This window comes from Brassica napus, chromosome C3, assembly GCF_020379485.1.
Source record: "Brassica napus cultivar Da-Ae chromosome C3, Da-Ae, whole genome shotgun sequence".
Taxonomy (NCBI): Eukaryota; Viridiplantae; Streptophyta; class Magnoliopsida; order Brassicales; family Brassicaceae; genus Brassica; species Brassica napus.
Genome location: NC_063446.1, coordinates 69099465 through 69119341, shown reverse-complemented (window position 1 = coordinate 69119341; position 19877 = coordinate 69099465). Strand labels below are relative to the sequence as shown.

The following is a 19877-nucleotide window of genomic DNA, read 5'->3' as shown; positions in this document are numbered from 1 at the left end:
AGGAAGATTATCGCTTCGGCTATATGCTCGGGTGGCGATTTGTTACCGACTTCTGTCGCTTCAGTTATCTTTTTTATTACAAGATAAGGTTTCACATTTGTGACCCATCTGACATAATTTTCGCCGGTTACTTTCAGAGCCGGGAACTGGAGTTTCTCGATGTTTGCCATTTGTATTTCTAAAACACAAAATAATAATTTTATTAGAACTTCATAATTTAAAAACCGTTTACATTAATCATGCAAGCAATTACAAGGAGAAGTGATGTAAAGAAAATTAAACCGATATTCATCTTAAATTCACTCGGAGTAAATTCTCCAACGAATAAACCATAAATAGAAACACAAATAAAAATGGCACATAAAAACAAAAGTGCGTGAATCATCTTTCTTGAAATGAAAAATCGGAGGAGAGCGATTTGAAATTTTTGAGAGAAGATGAAATGTTTTGGATGATGAAATGGAGTGAAAATGAGTTGTATTTATAGATAAAAATTACTGTTCATGACCGTTGGAGAAAAGAGAAAATTTTTGAAAAATTTTCTTTGTGACCGTTGGGGTCAAATCGAGTGCACTAAAAATCAGTCTGAAAATATCGTATTAAACAGTCAATCAAATCTATAAAATTTCATAAAAGTAAAAAATTATGGCAATGAAATATTTATGTTATGACAACAAATCATGTGACGGCTCAGCCGATCAATGCAGAGTAATAAATAAATTATACGGCGGCTCGGCCGACCAATTAGCAATAAACAAAATATAAGGCGGCTCAGCCGACCAGTTAACAACAAACAGAAAATAAAGGCGGCTCGGCCGTCCAGTTAACAATAAATAGAATATAACGCAGCTCGGCCGACCAATAAATTAATTAAAATATTAATAAATAATATAGGCGGTATTCCGGCCATTAAAACATAATATAAATAATAGTACAGGCGGTATACCGACCGTTATAGCAGGGTATATATGATACAATAAATTTTACCGAATTGCAGAACGATCGTGCTGATAACGTGTTATAAAAAGAACTGAAATTTTATTATATCGCAGGAATTTAAATAAGGAAATATTTTATACCCGTAGGAAGAAGATAACACTGATAACAAGAAAGGATGTGTTATTGAAGGAGAAGGATAGTGTGTAATACAATGAACGAAAAACGTTAGTATATATAGAAAGAAATTCATTGTGCAAATAGTGCAGCGGATCCCACATCTTTTATATTTTCTACAAACACGGCTGCTCCTTTTTCTTGACTTTCATAACAACTACTAGTTTATAAGAGAAAAAGCAGAGAGAAATCTCAGTTGTACGTTGACGGCTTCCACGTTCATAATGATATCAAATGAGATCATTTGTATGATTGTAGTGGAAAAGACATGACGAACTATACCGATATCCTAAGAAGATAAGGTTTTATAGTTCTTTTTATATGCGATATTGCTTATTCTTACAAACTCGCATGACTACATAAGTAATTAATAATGTATGCATTATAAAATCATGATGTAAACATATTTAGATGTAATATGTACGCATGAAAGAGCTACGTTGTTATTGTTTTTTTATCAACATATATAAGATTCGTGTGGTCTTTTTACAATTGGCGCTATATGACTAAAATTTGAGTGTACCTAAATTCTAACGACTATTTACTTCTTCTTTTTTTTTTTTTAACATTACTATTTACTATTTAGACCACCAAATAACACAAGCTTTAATATTAGTCCGTGGTCTCCGACTCTTTGATAAAAAAAAGGATAATTTTCTACGGCAACGCATATTCTTAAGGGTGAATTTGCTGAATATTCATAAGAGACAAAAGAATGAAGAATATAGCCATTATACAGTAATTTCAAGATGGATGGGACAATTTGCGCAAAACATGACCAAAATCTCCCTCCAGGCGCGTACGCTTGATGTTGAAATGCAGAAGATAAAATTATCATACTATACTACACACTATTTAGTATAGTCACACAAATAATTTCACTCTAACTATACTATATTTCATTTAGAATAGTACGGCAATTGATGTTGGTTACCAACATAATGAAACACAACCAAATAAACCTTAAACCAGCTACCTAAACCCAAGCTCTAAACACTAAACCCTAAACCCAAACTCTAAACTCTAAACCCAAACGGTAGACCCTTAAACCCTAAACCCAAACCGTATACCCTAAACCCAAACTCTAAACCCAAATTCTTAACCCAAACCGTAAACCATAACGGAGCTACCTAAACCCTAAACCAAAACTCTAAACCATAAACCCAAACCCTAAACACAAATTCTTAACCCAAACCATAGACCCAAACGGAGCTACCTAAACCCTAAACCCCCCTAAACCCAAATTCTAAACCCTAAACCCAAACCCTTAACCCAAACCGTAAACCCTTAACCCAAACCCTAAACCCAAATTGTAAAACCAAACCATCGCCCATAACAGAGCTACCTAAACCCAAACTGTAGACCCTAAACCCAAGCCCTAAACCCAAACCCTAAACCCAAACACTACAAGAAAACACGCCGAATTCCGACGGAGGTTCCGACAGACATCAATGTCGTCGGACGTTTGTGACGGATTACCGACCAATTTCCGACGAAATCCAAAAAATTGAAGTCGTCGGAATTCCGTCGGCCATTTCCGACGGAATTCCGACGAAACAAGGGTTGTCGAAATTTTCCGACGACTTTTCGACGACATTCCGATAAAAAATGTAACCGTTGTAGTCGTCGGAAGTTCGTCGGTATATTCTGACGAATTTCCGACGACATTCCGATTAACAGTAAAGTCGTCGGAATTCCATCGGAATTTTCTGCGAATTTCCGACGAACCATGTGACCGTTGCCGACAAATATATATGGCCGTTGTATAGCCGTTTGAGATTGGACAATACCGACGGAATTCCGACGGACTGCTTTACATCCGTCGGAATTTCGTCGGAAAGTCGTCGGAGGGCCGTAAGCAATTTCCTATAAATACAACCCCTCCTCATTCAACTCATTCACACTTCATTCTCTCTTCATTCTCTTTAGTCATAACAATTCCGTGAAAATCATGTCTTCAGAAGTTTATTATCGTTCGTGGATGGATAAACCTCATTTGGATCCGAACACCAATTTGCTTACGGAAGAATACGTTCAAGGGATTGGAGAATTCATGAGGCTTGTTCAACAGCAACCGGATGCAAAAAGTGGTATGTTAAGATGTCCCTGCTCTTCTTGCAATAATAATAAGGTTATAAAAGAATTTGATGTTTGGACTCATTTGTATATGAAAGGGTTTTCACGTAATTATAAAGTTTGGTACCTTCATGGGGAAACTGGTTATGAATATGGTAGTACTAGCGAACCTCAGCCTGTTAGTGAACTTCAGCCTGATATTAGGTTAGAAGAATCTAGAACGGATATAGATTATGGTGTAGGTACTGAGCAGATGGTACATGATCATTATAGAGGGGAAGAACAAATCCCGAATCTAGGAGATTTTTTGACATGTTGGATGCAGGAAAACAACCTTTGTATCAAAATTGTAGAGATGGTCATTCAGTCTTATCATCTGCAACTAGATTAATGGGTATTAAGACAGACTATAATTTGGCTGAAGAATGTATGGATGCGATTACTGATTTTGTCAAAGGTATTCTACCTGAGGATAACCTTGCACCGGGTTCATACTACGAGGTTCAGAAACTTGTTGCCGGTCTTCAACTACCGTATGAAGTGATAGATGTATGTATTGACAACTGCATGATCTACTGGAGAGCGGATGAGACACGGAATGTATGCAAATTTTGTGGGAAACCTCGTTATCAGGAGACGAGGGGAAGAGTTCCGATCCCATTCAAAAGAATGTGGTATTTGCCTTTGACGGAAAGATTGAAGAGGTTGTATCAGTGTGAGCGCACAGCAAAAGCAATGAGATGGCATGCAGAGCATTCCACAAATGGTGAGATTAGACATCCTTCAGATGCGAAGGCTTGGAAACATTTCCAGTCAACATATCCAGAATTTGCGGAAGAGAGAAGAAATGTTTATCTTGGATTATCTACTGATGGTTTCAGCCCATTTGGAAAGCATGGAAGACAGTATTCTCTATGGCCAGTTATTGTGACACCGTACAACTTACGGCCGAGCTTGTGCATGCGACGAGAGTTTTTGTTTCTCTCAATTCTCGTCCCCGGGCCAGATCATCCTAAAAGATCACTAGATGTGTTTCTTCAACCACTGATATATGAGTTGCAACAACTATGGGCGCATGGTTTTGAGACATACGATGTTTCGTGCAAAGAAAACTTTCAGATGCGGGCAGTACTTATGTGGACAATAAGTGACTTTCCAGCATATGGTATGTTATCTGGATGGACAACACATGGGAGGCTATCATGTCCATATTGTCAAGATGACACAGATGCTTTCCAACTAAAGAACGGAAGGAAAACGTGTTGGTTTGACTGTCACAGACGATTTCTACCACCTGATCATCCATACCGCAGGAGTAAGACTTCGTTTACGAAGAACAAGCAGGTGTTTGATGGTCCACCTGAGGAAGTTAGTGGGAAAGATTTGTTGAAGCAGTTTAGGTATTTTGATGCAGAAAGGACGCCAGATGTAGGTGGACATGAAAACATTCGAGTCAATGCGGTTGGAGAGCTACATAACTGGCACAAAAAGAGTATTTTCTGGGATCTGCCATATTGGGAGAGTCATCTATTGCGGCATAATTTAGATGTCATGCATATTGAGAAGAACTTCTTCGATAATCTGATGAACACAGTCCTTAACATCCAAGGTAAAACGAAGGATAATTTGAAGTCAAGGTTGGATTTAGTCGATATTTGTGATCGTTCTGAACTTCACGTTGATGAGAACGGTACGGCCCCTTTTCCCATTTATCGGCTGGATGGTGCTAGAAAAGAAGAGTTTTTTATTGGATTGCAGATAAAGTGAAATTTCCTGACGGATATGCATCAAATTTGGGGAACTGCGTTGATAGAAGCGAAGGAAAGTTTACTGGCTTGAAGAGTCATGATTGTCATGTAATTATGCAGCGCCTCCTTCCGTTTGCTTTTTCAGCATTATTGCCACGTAATGTTCATGAAGCAATTGCAGGTATATTATATTTTTACAATTTAATTTATTTTTATATTTAACAATTATGCTTATAAAAACTTAATACTTACGAAAATTATGTCTTTTATCTATGTAGGGATTAGTGTTTTCTTCCGCGACTTATGCAGCAGAGTAGTGACTGAAGAGGGTATTAATAATTTGAAGACAAACGCACCAGTCAGCATGTGCAACCTTGAGAAGATATTTCCTCCATCATTCTTTGATGTAATGGAACATCTTGCTATTCATCTCGCAAGAGAATTGGAACTTGGTGGTCCTGTGCAGTACAGATGGATGTATATTTTTGAGCGTTATATGCATCATCTGAAGAAGATGGTCAAAAATCAAAGCAGGGTGGAAGGATCTATAGTGGCACAGGTGATCAATGAAGAAACTGCAATCTTTGCTGAAAATTATTTTCCACCAGAAGTGCATACAAAACACCGAAGACCTGCTCGGCATGATGATAGAGGGGAGAGAGCAACATATCATGTTACTGTCCCAAGCATGTTCAAGGAAATAGGACGACTTAGTGGAAAATTCACGAAGCGGAGACTTACGGACACTGAGCACGCTCATTTGCAAACATATTTGCTCACCAACTGTGAAGATGTTCTACAATATGAGAGGTAAAAATATTTATTCATTTATTGTTAGATTAATATTCAATAAATTTATTTCATATTGATAATATTTTTGTATATAGTGTATATATGGCGGAGTTGCGTATGACTCACAGGCATGCAACAGAAGATGAGCTTCGACAACTTAGAGATAACGGATTTGCTGCGTGGCTTCGTAGTTATGTGAGTCATATATCATATTACCCTATGCAAATGATTAGTTTAAATTTAATATAAACTAATTAACTTTTCAATCATATATGTTTTTAATTTATAGGTGAATGATGGTTTGGCCAGAGGTCTTGTGTTCGATGATTGGATACGCGAATTTGTGCAGGAACCAAACTATGTGGTCAAATCATATCCTAAATTTTGTACGCGAGGATATGCATTCACAAGGAAAGGTCATTCTAAGACAACATATGATGCTGGTGTTTCATCTTCTTCCGGTGACGATGTCTACTACGGCAACATAAAAGAAATATTGGAAATCCAATTTCCTGGAATGGTTGGATTGCGTTGTGTAGTATTCTATTGTGATTGGTATGACACCACCCCAGATAGAGGAGTGAAGATTGATGCGTTTGGTGTTACATCAGTTCATTCGCGGCGGAAACTTCAATATTATGATCCCTTCATTCTTGGTTCGCAAGCTGATCAGGTATGTCAATCTATTCATAATTTTTTACCAATATAATTAATTAATGTTATATATTTTACTAATACTTGTATAATTGATATGTATAGGTGTGCTACATCAGTTACCCTCGGGTGACGTACAGAGACGATCCATGGGTTACTGTAACGCAAATCAACCCAAGAGGACGAGTGGATGGAACTTCTGATGATGATGAACCATTGCAACCAGAGTCTACCAGCAACGCCCAGGCAGTTGAAGATTTGGAAAATGTTCAACTCGTTGAGAATTTGACTGTGTTTGGACATGATGCTGTCGTACATTCGGAGCCAGAAGCCGAGGTTGGGGAGTTTGATGAAGATTCAGAAGATTCTGATTAGTTTTTTTTTTTTTTTTTTTATTGGTCCGTCGGAAATCCCTCGCAATATACCGACGACATAGCGACGACATTGGGTTTCATTGAAATTTGGAAAGGTCGTCGGTAATTCGTCGGAATATACCGACGACATGTGTTTCTAAAAAATTTCAATCATAAAAATCTATAAATTTAGATGCCAAAACTATGAAAATAACACATAATAAGTGTTTAGTATAGTATTAGATCGCAACCGTTCAAATATAACAACTCATTAAAATATTTATGTATGCATATCATTATTTTCATAACATCTCATCTTAACATTATATACTTATACAATTATATTCATATAAGCTTACACTACAAAAAATGTTGTTGTGTAAAATCGTGTTATAAAACATTTTTATTGTTAAATCTTTATGCAAATACTATATATATTATCAAAGATTTGGATTTTGCATTTAGAAACTTGAAATCAACACCCTAAACACTAAGTCGTCGGAATTCCGTCGGATTATACTGACGAACACATTCCATCGGAATATACTGACAGACACATTCCGTCGGAAATTCAATTTGCCCGGGAGAACCAAACCGCTTGAAAATTTTCGCGAATCGGCATTTGGTATATTTTAATTATACCGACGGAATACCGACGAACCCGTGTCCGTCGGAATCTTCAGATATAATAACCCTCCTTCTTCCTTCTTCGTTATTTCCGCCTCTCTCTCTCTAAATTCCTCTCTCTACACCGGCGATTCCTCCCTCTACACCGGCGATTCTCCCCCAAACCCTAAATCATGTAAGAATCATCCCAAACCTTCTTTAATCTCAATTGTTTAGGGTTTTGGAAGTTAGATCTCAGATTTTAGGTTGTTTAATTGATAGTTTAGGATATATAAGTTAGGATTGTTGTTTGGATTGTTGTTTTAGTTTTTTTTGGAACATTTTTTTGTTTTTAAAAACGTTTTTTGATTTTTAAAAACTTTTATTGATTTTTTAAAACGTTTTTTTGATTTTTAAAAACGTTTTTCAAGTTTCCACTAATGAAATATATATAATAAAACGTTTTTAAATTTTTTTTAAAATATTTAACAACATTTTTCTATATTTATAATTTTTTTATAATTTTGTATACATATATATATATATAAATCATGTATAATAAAAAAATTAAATTTTTTATAAGTTTTTATAATTTTCCACTAATAAACTATGTATAATAAAACGTTTTTTAAAAAAATTTATAAATATTTAACAACATTTTTCTTCATTTATAAATTTTTTGTAATTGTGTATACATATATATATATATATATATATATATATATATATATATAAATCATGTATAATAAAAAATTTTAATTTTTTTTATTATTTTTTATAAATTTCTAGTAATAAACTATGTATAATAAAAGGTTTAATAGTTTCTTTTAAAACGTTTATAAAACCTTTTATAAATATATAAATGAAAACATTAAAAATAGAAATGATTTGAAAATATGTTTTGATGTATTAATTTTTTTTTTTAGGGCCGAGGATGAACCCCGCCCCGCACCCCGTCTTCGACGTAGTTCGGTGAGCAGTTCCCGTGCATCGGGATCGTCTCATGACTCGGTTCCCGCATATATTCCCGCTCCAGCTCCCGCTGCCCCTCACGCTGCTGCTCAACAGGATCCGGGGGTCATGCCGGTTCATCTATTGGTTCAACAACCAGGTCGAGAGCATCTCCCGGTTCTCCAACCCAACCCACGACGAGGCCATAGCACTTGGTTAGTATTTTTTTTATTTGTACCGTTATGTTTTTTTCCTTTAATTAACTTGCTAACTTGTATTTTTTTTAAAGGTTCACCAAGTCGAAAAATGGCATTAGCCGGAGCATCAACCAGATGATGTACTCCATGCTCCGTTTTGGATATCCAAAGTGGAGTGTGATCCCTTCCGACGAACGAGAGTTGTGGTTTCGTCAGTTTGCGGTATAGTAACTCTTCATTTTTTTAAAGTTTTTACATTTTTTTAAATATATTTACTTATTAAATTGTGTTTGTTTTGTAGCAAGAGTTCAACTGGCACTCCGATCTTACGGAAACAGTCCGTAAGAAATTCAACGAAAAGGCCATGGACTCTTATACAAAGCAGATAAACGCGTGGAAGACAGTTTGGCAGAAGAACAAGAGGCCACGGTTCATCAACGGGACGGTGTGGGAGCAGTTGATAGCTCATTGGGAGAAGGAAGAAACTGCAGAGACGTCTTCTAGGAACTCCAAGAACCGGAAGAGCGATCGTGGCGGGAAAGGTATGTATGTGCACAACCTCGGCGCTTGCTCTATGTCTACTAAGGAGGATGAACTTGTAAGTTTTTTATTATTATTTATCTTTATATTTTTTAAATAAATATTTTATATATTCCTTGGCTAATAATGGCGGTTTTTTTAGATCGAAGCAAATGACGGTAATCCCGTTGATCGTCTCCAACTCATTAAGGTGGCTCACACTAACAAGACGACGGGTCAAATTCAGGACCCCGTGATCAAAGGTGTCGTTGATTTGGTGGAAGCTGAAATAGTATCTCAATCTCAGCCCCTCTCTGATGACGGCGACTCTACGGGAGCTTCAACCAACTTGTCTCTATTGCAAATAAATGAGATGGTTGAAAAGGTAATTTTTTTATTAATATATTTTTTTTATAATGTCGATTACTAACTTGTCCATATTTACTAACTTTAAATATTTTTGTAGGCGGTTCCTAAAAGGAAAGGAGGCCGTTTAGTTGGGTTGGCCCGCCGTGCTTCTTCGTATCCGGCATCTTCTTCGCAAGCTCCGTATGCCGATCCCATGATTCTCGAGGAGCTACATGACAAAGATGAACGGATTAGGGCATTGGAGGAGCAGAACACCACTATCCTTTCGGAGAACACCACTATCCTTTCGGAGAATGCCACTATCCGTTCGGAGAATGCCACTATCCTTGCTGAGTTGGCATCCCAGAAGAAGTTCAACACCGAGATAATGCAGAAGCTAGATCGTTTGATGTCTTTGAGTTCATCTTAGTTTTTTCGGCTTTTTAAAACTTTCGGAATGTTTTTTTTTCTATTTCGGTTTGTATGAATTTTAAACTTTCTGAATGTTTTTTTTTTCTATTTCGGTTTTTTTATGAATTTAAATTATATAATATTATTAGTTTTAAATTTCTGATTTTTTTAATTTATTAATATAAAAAAATATATAAAAATGCAAAATTAATTCGTTTTTAAAATTGATATATTCCGACGAACTTTGGGCGTCGGAATATACCGACGGACAAATATCCGTCGGAATTTACCGACGAACCAATTTCCGTCGGAATATACCGACGAACAAATATATGTCGGTATATTACGACGACCAATGTCCGTCGGTATATTCCGACGCCCAAAGTTCGTCGGAATACACCGAGGAATCCACTACGTCGGAATTGTCCGAGGAACGTTCTCCGTCGGTACATAGTTTTTCCGATGAACTCTGGTCTCGTGTGTCCGCATCGTAATATCGTCGGAAGTTCGTCAGAATGACGTTTCTCGGTATTCGTCAGAAAGTCGTAGGAAGTTCTGACGAAATTCCGACGAATTTTTTTTTTCCGACAAAACGATACCGACGGACAGGTTCGTCAGAAATTCGTCGGAATCGGTCTATTCCGACGAATTTCTGACGATTTCGGCCATCAGAATCCCCCTGTTTTCTTGTAGTGAAAACCCTCCTAAACCCAAACTCTAAACCCTAAACCCAAACCATAAACCCTTAACCCAAACCCTAAACCCAAATTGTAAAACCAAACCATCGCCCATAACGGAGCTACCTAAACCCTAACCTTGAAGATCTAAAATATACTATATTTCATTTAGAATAGTATGGCAATTGATGATAGTTACTATATTGATGAATGGGAAAATGAGGAAAATGGAGAGGTGAGGAGCAGGAGGGAAGGAGGAGGAAGGAGGAAAGATAGAAGTATGGAGGAAAGGAAGGAGGAATGGAGAAAGAGACCGGGAAAGGGAGGGGAGGAGAGAAAGAGTAGGAGGGAGTATAAGAGTGAAAGCGACATAGGAAGAAACTATACTATTTTGATGAATAGATTAGTACACTATAATGTTATGTTTATTCAAATATTGTATGAAAGCTATATAAACTGTCAATACAAACATGTATGTGAATCTCCATTAACTTAGAGCATTCATTCAACACAATAGCAAAATAATACTCTTTATAAAACATGAAATTCCAAAACGCAAATACACATCACCACTCAATGTATAAATTAGGTGAACTACTCTATTTTAATACAGTATAGTATAAACTTCTGTCGAAATATTTAAAATATCCGATTAAAAATTTTCAAATTATGATATATGTAAAAAAAATATGTATGTTTTTGCCGGCATAGTTATTTGAATGAATTATGTTTGACATAAAAGCTACATACCAAACAAAATTGACAGGAGGAGAAGAAAAACAAAAGAAAGGAAAGAAGAAAAAGAAAGATGAAGAGATGATCAAACGGTTGAGGATGATCAAGGGTAAGTGATGTAATATTACATAAGATATATAGAATATTATAGCATGCTTGATACTATGCGCATAAACCTAATTTTTTTCGTCTATGGATATGTGTCCTAGTTCCCATATTCTTAACATAACTGAGATTGCCGTTTTTCAAAAAAAAAAACTGAGGTTCGATACAATTTTATTTTTAAAAATAAATTATATTATATAGGAAAAAATACAGAATATGACAATCAATATGATGAAATAACAAAAACAAATTAGAGTTGGTAAGGAAATGAGATCAGTATGTCACGTTGACGTACCGCGTACAAAATCTAGTCTATAATTGCGTGATTAACAAAAGATGATAGAATATCGTGAATCATATTCAAAAGTTATTCAAAAAGGATCTTATTATTCTTCGTGTAAAACAATCTATATGTGTTCCGATATGTTGGCTGCTTTGTTCCTGTGGAAAGAAAAACAAAATGTGTGAACTCTTCGCTTTTACTTTTATGTGATGAACTCCCTCCATAAAGTAGTTTGTTTTCACATTGGAATATTTTTTATCAAGGTTTACAACATTTTTTTTGTTTTATAATTAGCATTTTGACAAACTTTACTTCGACAAGTTATTATTATACAATTTTAAAATTACATTTACGAGGAGAGGCGAGATGCTTTTGGTATCTCATACATTCATACTAACACTATACTCCTTCTGTTTCATTTTAATTGTCACTTTGGATTTATGCTTACATATTAAAAAAAACAATTAATTTGGTATATTTCCTATATAAAAACACAATCCTCTTATATATTAATTGAAAAGTTAATTAAGTGATTTCTGCTGCCGTGTTGATCATAGGAGTACTTTCTAATTAATTGTTATAATTTGATTGGTTTATAATTTATAATTTTTAATTTATTTAATTAAAGTTTTTAAAAGTAAACTAAGCCTAGAATTACTTAATCTAATATTTGTTTCCAAATACACAATTAATCATCTTAAATATAGATGAATTAATATAATTTATTTATAGAAACAATTAAATATCATAGATTATGTTATATAAACTGTGAGTACCGCTACCTGGATTCGAATCCCAGCCACTGGGGAATTAACATTTCGGCATCGCCAGGGACAGAGTACCGACACGTGGCAACACGTGACTAGTCTGGATCACTTCTGTGGGGCCAGGATACCTCTGTATAATTCAAAAAAATATATTATATAAATTGATAATATACATTTAAATACATATGATACTACATAAACAATTATAAAAACAGTTTTTAATATATTTATATTAGTAGTGAATACAATAAATCATATATTCCAGAAAATTAATTAATGTAATCCTAATAATATTAATTAAACACACTCATTCCCTATATATATATTTTAAAATGTTTCAAATGAATGCAAAACAGTCAAATATATAATTTTTAAAAATTCTCATCATTTGCCTATGAAAATGTGATATCATAGATAAGGTATCACTTTTACAAATGATTAAAATACTCATATATATTAATTGAGAAGCCACTTAAGTGATTTCTGCTGTCGTGTCGCTCATATGAGAGCTTTCTAATTAATTGTTAAAATTTGATTGGTTGATGGTTTTAATTTTTTATTTATTTAATTAAAGTTTTTAAAAGTAAACTAACCCATAATTACCTAATCTAATATATGTTTCCAAACATACAATTAATCATCTTAAATATAGATGAATTAATAATAATTTATTTATAGAAACAATTAAATATCATAGATTACATTATATAAACTGATAATATACATTTAAATACATATGATACTACATAAACAATTATAAAAACGGTTTTTAATATATTTATATTAGTAGTGAATACAATAGATCATAGATTCCAGAAAACTAATTAATGTAAACCTAATAATATTAATTAAACTCACTCATTCACTATATATATCTATTTTAAAATGTTTCAAATGAATGCAAAACAGTCAAATATATAATTTTAAAAAATTCTCATCATCTTCCTATGAAAATGTGATATCATAGATAAGTTATCAATTTTTGAAATCAAATAACACAAGTAATATTAAAATAATGATTTATGGTAACTAATTGTAAAATTTGAGAAATAATATATACATATGTTTTATCAATTTATTTTTCTTTATCAATTATTTATATATAATTAAATAAAATACTTTAACTTTTTTTATTGGAAATTTTTTAATGGTTATATATTCCTATATAAAAGAATTAGATTTGTAGGTAAAGAATTATTAGAATTTTTTATGTTTTCTAAAGTCCAGACAAAAACGTTTACAAAATATCTTCATGATAAAAGCTTCTGATCATTGTATTGGTCCTACACAAAAAAAATCTCTCTTTTTTATTTCTTGAAAGCTAGAGTATTCCCAATTTTTTTACGTGTTAAAATAAAATATATAGTAATTCTACAACCAATTATCTGAATTAATTATAAGCTGAGAAATATTTGTAATGACTAAGGTTTACGTTGTTGAACTATTTTAAATCTCACAGATCTTCTAAAAATATATACTGAAATTTTGATTATCCTTTGAAATTAAGAATTTAAAATTTAAAATTTTAATAATTATTCAAAATTTATAGCAATGTAAACATAATATATATTTCTTTATATAATATAATCACCCGCAAAATTGTGTGTAAACACCTAGTTATCTATACATCTAACCATATTTCAACCAATTGAAAAATAATTTTTTTTGTATTGAAAGTCGAAAACGATACTTATTTTGTAACGAAAAATTTTATCCACGATGATACTCAACAAAGGGAGCATAAGATAACTAATGGATAATGCTTGCGTATTTAATAAGGTATAGAATGCATATATATGTGAGCGTGTCCTTGACAAAGTAATTCCGCCGGCACATTTACATTAGAAAATCATTGAGAGAAAATAAAATATTTGACAAGATATAGCTAATAAGTAAAATGACTTACAGAACTGGAAATAAAAGGACTTCTAGAAGAAGATGAGAACATTTTTTTTTTCTTGTCAACCCCTTATAAGAAGATGAGAACATAGTTATGACGTATACATAACAGAAATATATAAATGCACATGAAAGTTTTCAGTAGAGATACATTTTTTTTTGAATAGACTGTAAAATTTATTCAGAATAAAAAAAAAGTATTTTGTGTTTACAACTTGTGGCACTCTTTGCTTCTAGCTAGAAAAACTGAAAACAGAGATCAGTGGTGTAGAGTGGCCAAGACAGAGGCAGAGATTTATGATACATAATTGTTTATATATACATATTGAAGTATAATTATATATACATAATGGAAGTTGCATGTTTGAAAAGTTGCATTTAAGTTTAAGGGAACGTGCTTAAAAACCTTGTATTTTATGGGTTTTATAATTCAGTGTTTTTTTCATTCAAAAAAAAAGTCAGTGTTTCTCATTTTTTAACTAGTATTGAAATATGTACACTGCTATTTGATTAATTTTATAATAATTTATAATCTGGGATTTCAAATTAGGCGTAGGCAGAGATGATTGCGGGTCAAGTTAACCTCCAACTGTATTTTGCATATGAGCAGTTAATATGATTGATATTCAATAAATATTACTTAAAAGTATACCCCTCAAAATAATATATTGGGCCCTCTTCTCAAAGGGTTTAATATTTCTCCTTTCATTTTTGCATTATCATTCCTGTTATAAATCATTAAGTGGATGACTCATAACCAAGACCAAGACAAAGCCCAGCCGTGGCCAAAGGAGGAGAGAGAGTCGGCGGCCAAGATCCTAGTCGGCCAAGATCCTAGTCGGCCAAGACTCCATGTTTTCCATTTATCCGTTTTAGATCTTTTCCTATTTCATGTTATATTAGGTTTTGGATAATTTCTTTTTTTCCTATACTTTGTAATCCTTATATAAGTAACTTCTATTGTTCATTAATAATATACATACAGTTTTCCCATTCTTTTACAACAATTCCTCTGATTATTGTTTGAGTTGTGGCTTATTCACCATCGTAAATAATTGATTTTAAACTTTAGCTTTAACTTTGAGAAATTTTAGGTTCGGATAAAATACTCGATACCAATCTAGTTATAAAATATATTCATATATGAACGTACAATTATTCAAATACGATGGCCACTGAAAAAAGAGGCTGATTGATAAAACTCCTAAAGAAGAGTGTAACCATCAAAGTCAAACCAAACTAAACGTCGGTCGTGAAAAAGGAGTAGCTTGGTCTATCTCATCCACCGAGGGTATATTAGGGATTTCAGTATTAATAACCTCGATGGTTTGAAAAGAAAGTACACGGGGGGCTTTGTGTAACACAATCAAACACTTCATCTATTTTTCAACACATCCATCTATAATATGATCCAATCACGAGAAAATGTCTTTAATCAAATGATAAGAATTTTTCTCTACAGGAATTCAATTTCATTAAATTGATTTGCCCCGCATTATAGGATTGGCTAAGGATCCAACTGATGACAAAAAGAAAATGATTCGTCACCTAGAACACACATAGCAATACAAAACCCAAATTCAAATTTAATAAGCCACACAAACAATCATGACACAATTTAAAGCAGTTTAGTTTTCAAACATTCCACAAACTTAACAACAAAAGAATAATAATATTCATCATTCTGTTCCAAGATACAAATATTTACAAACGATGCGTTGGAATTGGTTTTATTGTGCCCATGGTTCGCTTCTCGTTGGAAGGGCATGTGTTTATTCCCGTTACCAACTGCTGCGCCTGGTCCGGGAAGATTAACCGGACCTAAGGCTTGGATCACCTCTCGGTTATTTAAACAAAAAAAATACAAAGATTTTCTCTACAATCTCAATTACATTGGTCTTCTCCTTCTTCTTTGAAAAGTCAAGAGTCACAAAGAGTTGGAAATTTTTTAGAACATGTTTTGGCTGAAAAGACACAAGTGGTCGGATCTGTCGAAAAAGTAATTGTGACGGTCACAAGAGGCAAACACAAAAAGGAAACCGATTTGAAGTAAATATTATAATTAAGACAGTATCATTCATCTCTCTGCTAGTCTCTGTTTCAACCCTAGTTGTCGACTTCCTCCTACTATCAAAGACCTTTAATCAAACACCATTGAATGTGAGACTGAGAGCCAAAACAAAACCAGAGCTTTCCAACCCCTAAAATGATCCAACTCCTGAGGTTTTAATCGAGTTCTCTCTCCTTCCACCGTCTGAAACTCGTCAGAAAGTTTGTAACAACGCGAAGGGGAGCGAGTGTTCTTATCTCTTCTTCTCGGGTCTTACAGATGCACCTGTCAGGTCTCTGAGTTTTGTCTCTTTTTTTTTTGGCAATATTTTTTTATGTTTCTCAGATCCATCAACCTCATCCACACACACACACACAATAGTTTTGATCTTTAATACTTTGTCTTGTTGTGTAAAATTCAAGCCATGAGAGGCTTCTTCTTCTTCTTAACATGTCTAGCTTTCTTCCTTAATCCTCTACACGCCGGTGTACCGTACAACGGAAGCATCGCTCGAGGGTTTGGAGGATCTCAGATGAATTACATCAACAACAATGGTATCGTCCTCGAATCGATCAACAAAGACTTTGGTTTCGGTTTCATAACCACACCAGATGATGTCACTCTCTTCACACTCAGCATCGTCCACAAAAGCAGCTCGAGACTGATCTGGTCGGCGAACAGAGCTTCCCCTGTTTCCAATTCCGACAAGCTTCAGTTCCAAGACGACGGGAATGTGGTGCTGCGTAGAGAAGAACAAGGAGGAGGAGGAACAGATGTTTGGAGGTTGGATAATTCAGGCAAAAACGCGTCAAGAATCGAGCTCCGTGACTCCGGGAACCTCGTTGTTGTTTCCGGTGCGGGAGCTTCGATATGGGAGAGTTTTGATCATCCTACTGATACGCTTATCACGAATCAAGTCTTTAAAGAAGGCATGAAGCTCACTAGCAATGCTTCTTCTACAAGCAACATGACTTATGTTCTTGAGATCAAGTCAGGAGATATGTTTTTGTCTGTGAACAGCTTGACACCTCAAGTGTATTGGTCCATGGGAAAAGACAGAGGAAGGATCATTGATAAATACGGTGGTGTAGTGACTTCATCGTCTCTACTGGGGAACTCGTGGAGGTTCTTTGATGATAAACAAGATTTGTTATGGCAGTTTTTGATTACAGATAATAGAGATGATAACGGTACTTGGATCGCGGTTTTGGGAAACAACGGTGTGATCACCTTTACAAGTCTTGGAAGTGGTGTGTCTGCGGCTGATTCTTCCAAAAAAATCCCAGACGATCAGTGTGCGACCCCTGAGTCTTGTGGCCCTTACTACGTATGCTCCGTTGGTAAAGTGTGTGGATGTGTGTCCGGGTTGCCACGGGCTCGGGATTGCAAATCCGGTATCACTTCTCCTTGTAAGAAGACCGAGAACAATGCAACGTTGTCTGTGAAGCTTGTAAATGCTCGAGACAAGGTTGACTATTTCGCTCTAGGGTTTGCTTCTCCCTTTTCCAAGAATACTAGTCTTGATAGCTGTAAAGAGTTCTGCAACAGCAACTGCTCGTGCCTCGGTCTTTTCTTTCAGAACAGTTCTGGTAACTGCTTCTTGTTTGATTGGATTGGTAGCTTTAAAGCCTCTAAAAATGGAGGTTCTGGTTTTGCGTCTTACATCAAGGTGGCAACTAATGGTGAGAGAGGTGGAGATAAGGGAGAAGATGATGGGAAACGTTTTCCATATATAGTGATTATTGTCTTGGTGACGATTTTTATCATCAGTGTTTTGATCTTTGTGGCGTTTCGGATTCTTAGGAGAAAGAAAACGGTTTTGGATGATGATCAAGATCAAGAACAGAGTTCAGATGAGGATAACTTCTTGGATAATCTATCTGGGATGCCTATTAGGTTTACTTATAAAGATCTTCAGTCAGCCACAAATAACTTCTCTGTCAAGTTAGGTCAAGGAGGGTTTGGATCGGTCTATGAAGGATCTTTACCTGATGGTTCTCGATTAGCCGTTAAGAAGCTTGAAGGAATAGGCCAAGGCAAGAAAGAGTTCAGAGCCGAGGTTAGTATCATCGGAAGCATTCATCATCTACATTTGGTGAGGCTCAGGGGTTTCTGCGCTGAAGGGGCTCATAGGCTTCTAGCTTATGAGTTCCTGGCGAAAGGTTCCTTAGAGAGATGGATATTTAGTAGAAGAGATGAAGATATACTGTTGGATTGGGACACAAGGTTCAACATCGCGGTCGGAACAGCAAAAGGTTTAGCTTATCTACATGAAGATTGCGACGCAAGAATCATCCATTGTGATATTAAACCTGAGAACATACTCTTAGATGATAACTTCAACGCCAAGGTATCTGATTTTGGACTAGCTAAGCTCATGACACGCGAACAGAGCCATGTCTTCACAACTATGCGTGGGACAAGAGGGTACTTGGCTCCTGAATGGATCACAAACTACGCGATCTCGGAGAAGAGCGATGTTTACAGCTACGGGATGGTGTTGCTGGAGCTGATAGGAGGAAGAAAGAACTATGATCCATCAGAGTCATCAGAGAAGTGTCACTTCCCTTCTTATGCTTTTAAGATGATGGAAGAAGGAAAGCTTTTGGAGATTGTTGATGGGAAGATGAAGAACTTTGATGTGGATGATGAGAGAGTTCAAAGGACGATGAAGACTGCGCTTTGGTGTATACAAGAAGATATGCATTTGAGACCGTCGATGAGTAAAGTTGTTCAGATGCTTGAAGGAGTTTTTCCTGTGGTTCAGCCTCCGTCTTCTTCCACTTTGGGCTCGAGGCTTTACTCTAGTTTCTTTAAGTCAATTAGCGAGGAAGGTGGTGGTACGTCATCTGGACCGTCGGATTGTAACAGTGAGAACTATATCTCCGCCGTGAGACTCTCCGGTCCGAGATAGGTTAGCATGTTAAATAGGTTTTTTTTGGCTCACCATATGGTGTTGTATATTGTGTTTGTGTTTAAATTAAGAGAATAGTGTTCTCTCGGTTTTGTAATGTTCCAAGTTCTACATAAACTTCACCAATGGCTATATAAAACTAGTCATTCTGAGGCAAATGGAAAATGTCATGATGATTCTAATTTTATCTACATGAAGATTGCAATGAGATACCAGTTATGTGTTTTAGCCAAATTTTCGTATCTTAACTAGGTTTTTGGCTCACCATATGCTGGTGTATATTGTGTTGTTTATTTTTGTTAAAAAAATAGTGTTCCCTCAGTTTTGTAATATTCCGAGTTTTATCATCTGCCACGTTACGAATTTGTCCTAATGACAAGGTTTTTAGTTCTTTGATTCTCTACAAAATTTTTTTTTTGATATTTCCAACACCATATGGTGAGCCAAAAATACCTATTTAAATACAAACACAATATACAACACAATATACAAAGAAAAAATTACACTTTGACATACTTTATACTCACTCTTTATCATTCTGGCGTACTTTCCACATGTCATGGATTTTTTGCTGTGTCAATGTCCAAATTAACCCTGTCATTGAAAGTAAAGGAGTTACTTTTTTTCCATCGAAAATCAATTCCTCGGTACCCTGATTTCAAACCTAGTCACTGACACA

The 19877-nt window shown here is 35.1% G+C and overlaps 1 protein-coding gene across 1 annotated transcript; it reads left to right on the top strand.

Moving 5' to 3' along the window:
- The first annotated feature begins 16057 nt into the window (after nucleotides 1-16057).
- LOC125583465 (G-type lectin S-receptor-like serine/threonine-protein kinase SD2-5) lies at nucleotides 16058-19406 on the top strand. The gene has a single exon (XM_048750438.1). The coding sequence runs from the start codon at nucleotides 16709-16711 to the stop codon at nucleotides 19196-19198; it is 2490 nt and encodes an 829-aa protein (XP_048606395.1). The 5' UTR covers nucleotides 16058-16708; the 3' UTR covers nucleotides 19199-19406.
- The last annotated feature ends 471 nt before the right edge of the window (nucleotides 19407-19877 follow it).

What these genes read in the sequence shown, in the direction of transcription:
- LOC125583465 (XM_048750438.1), top strand. Translation starts at nt 16,709, where the DNA reads ATGAGAGGCTTCTTCTTCTTCTTAACATGTCTAGCTTTCTTCCTTAAT.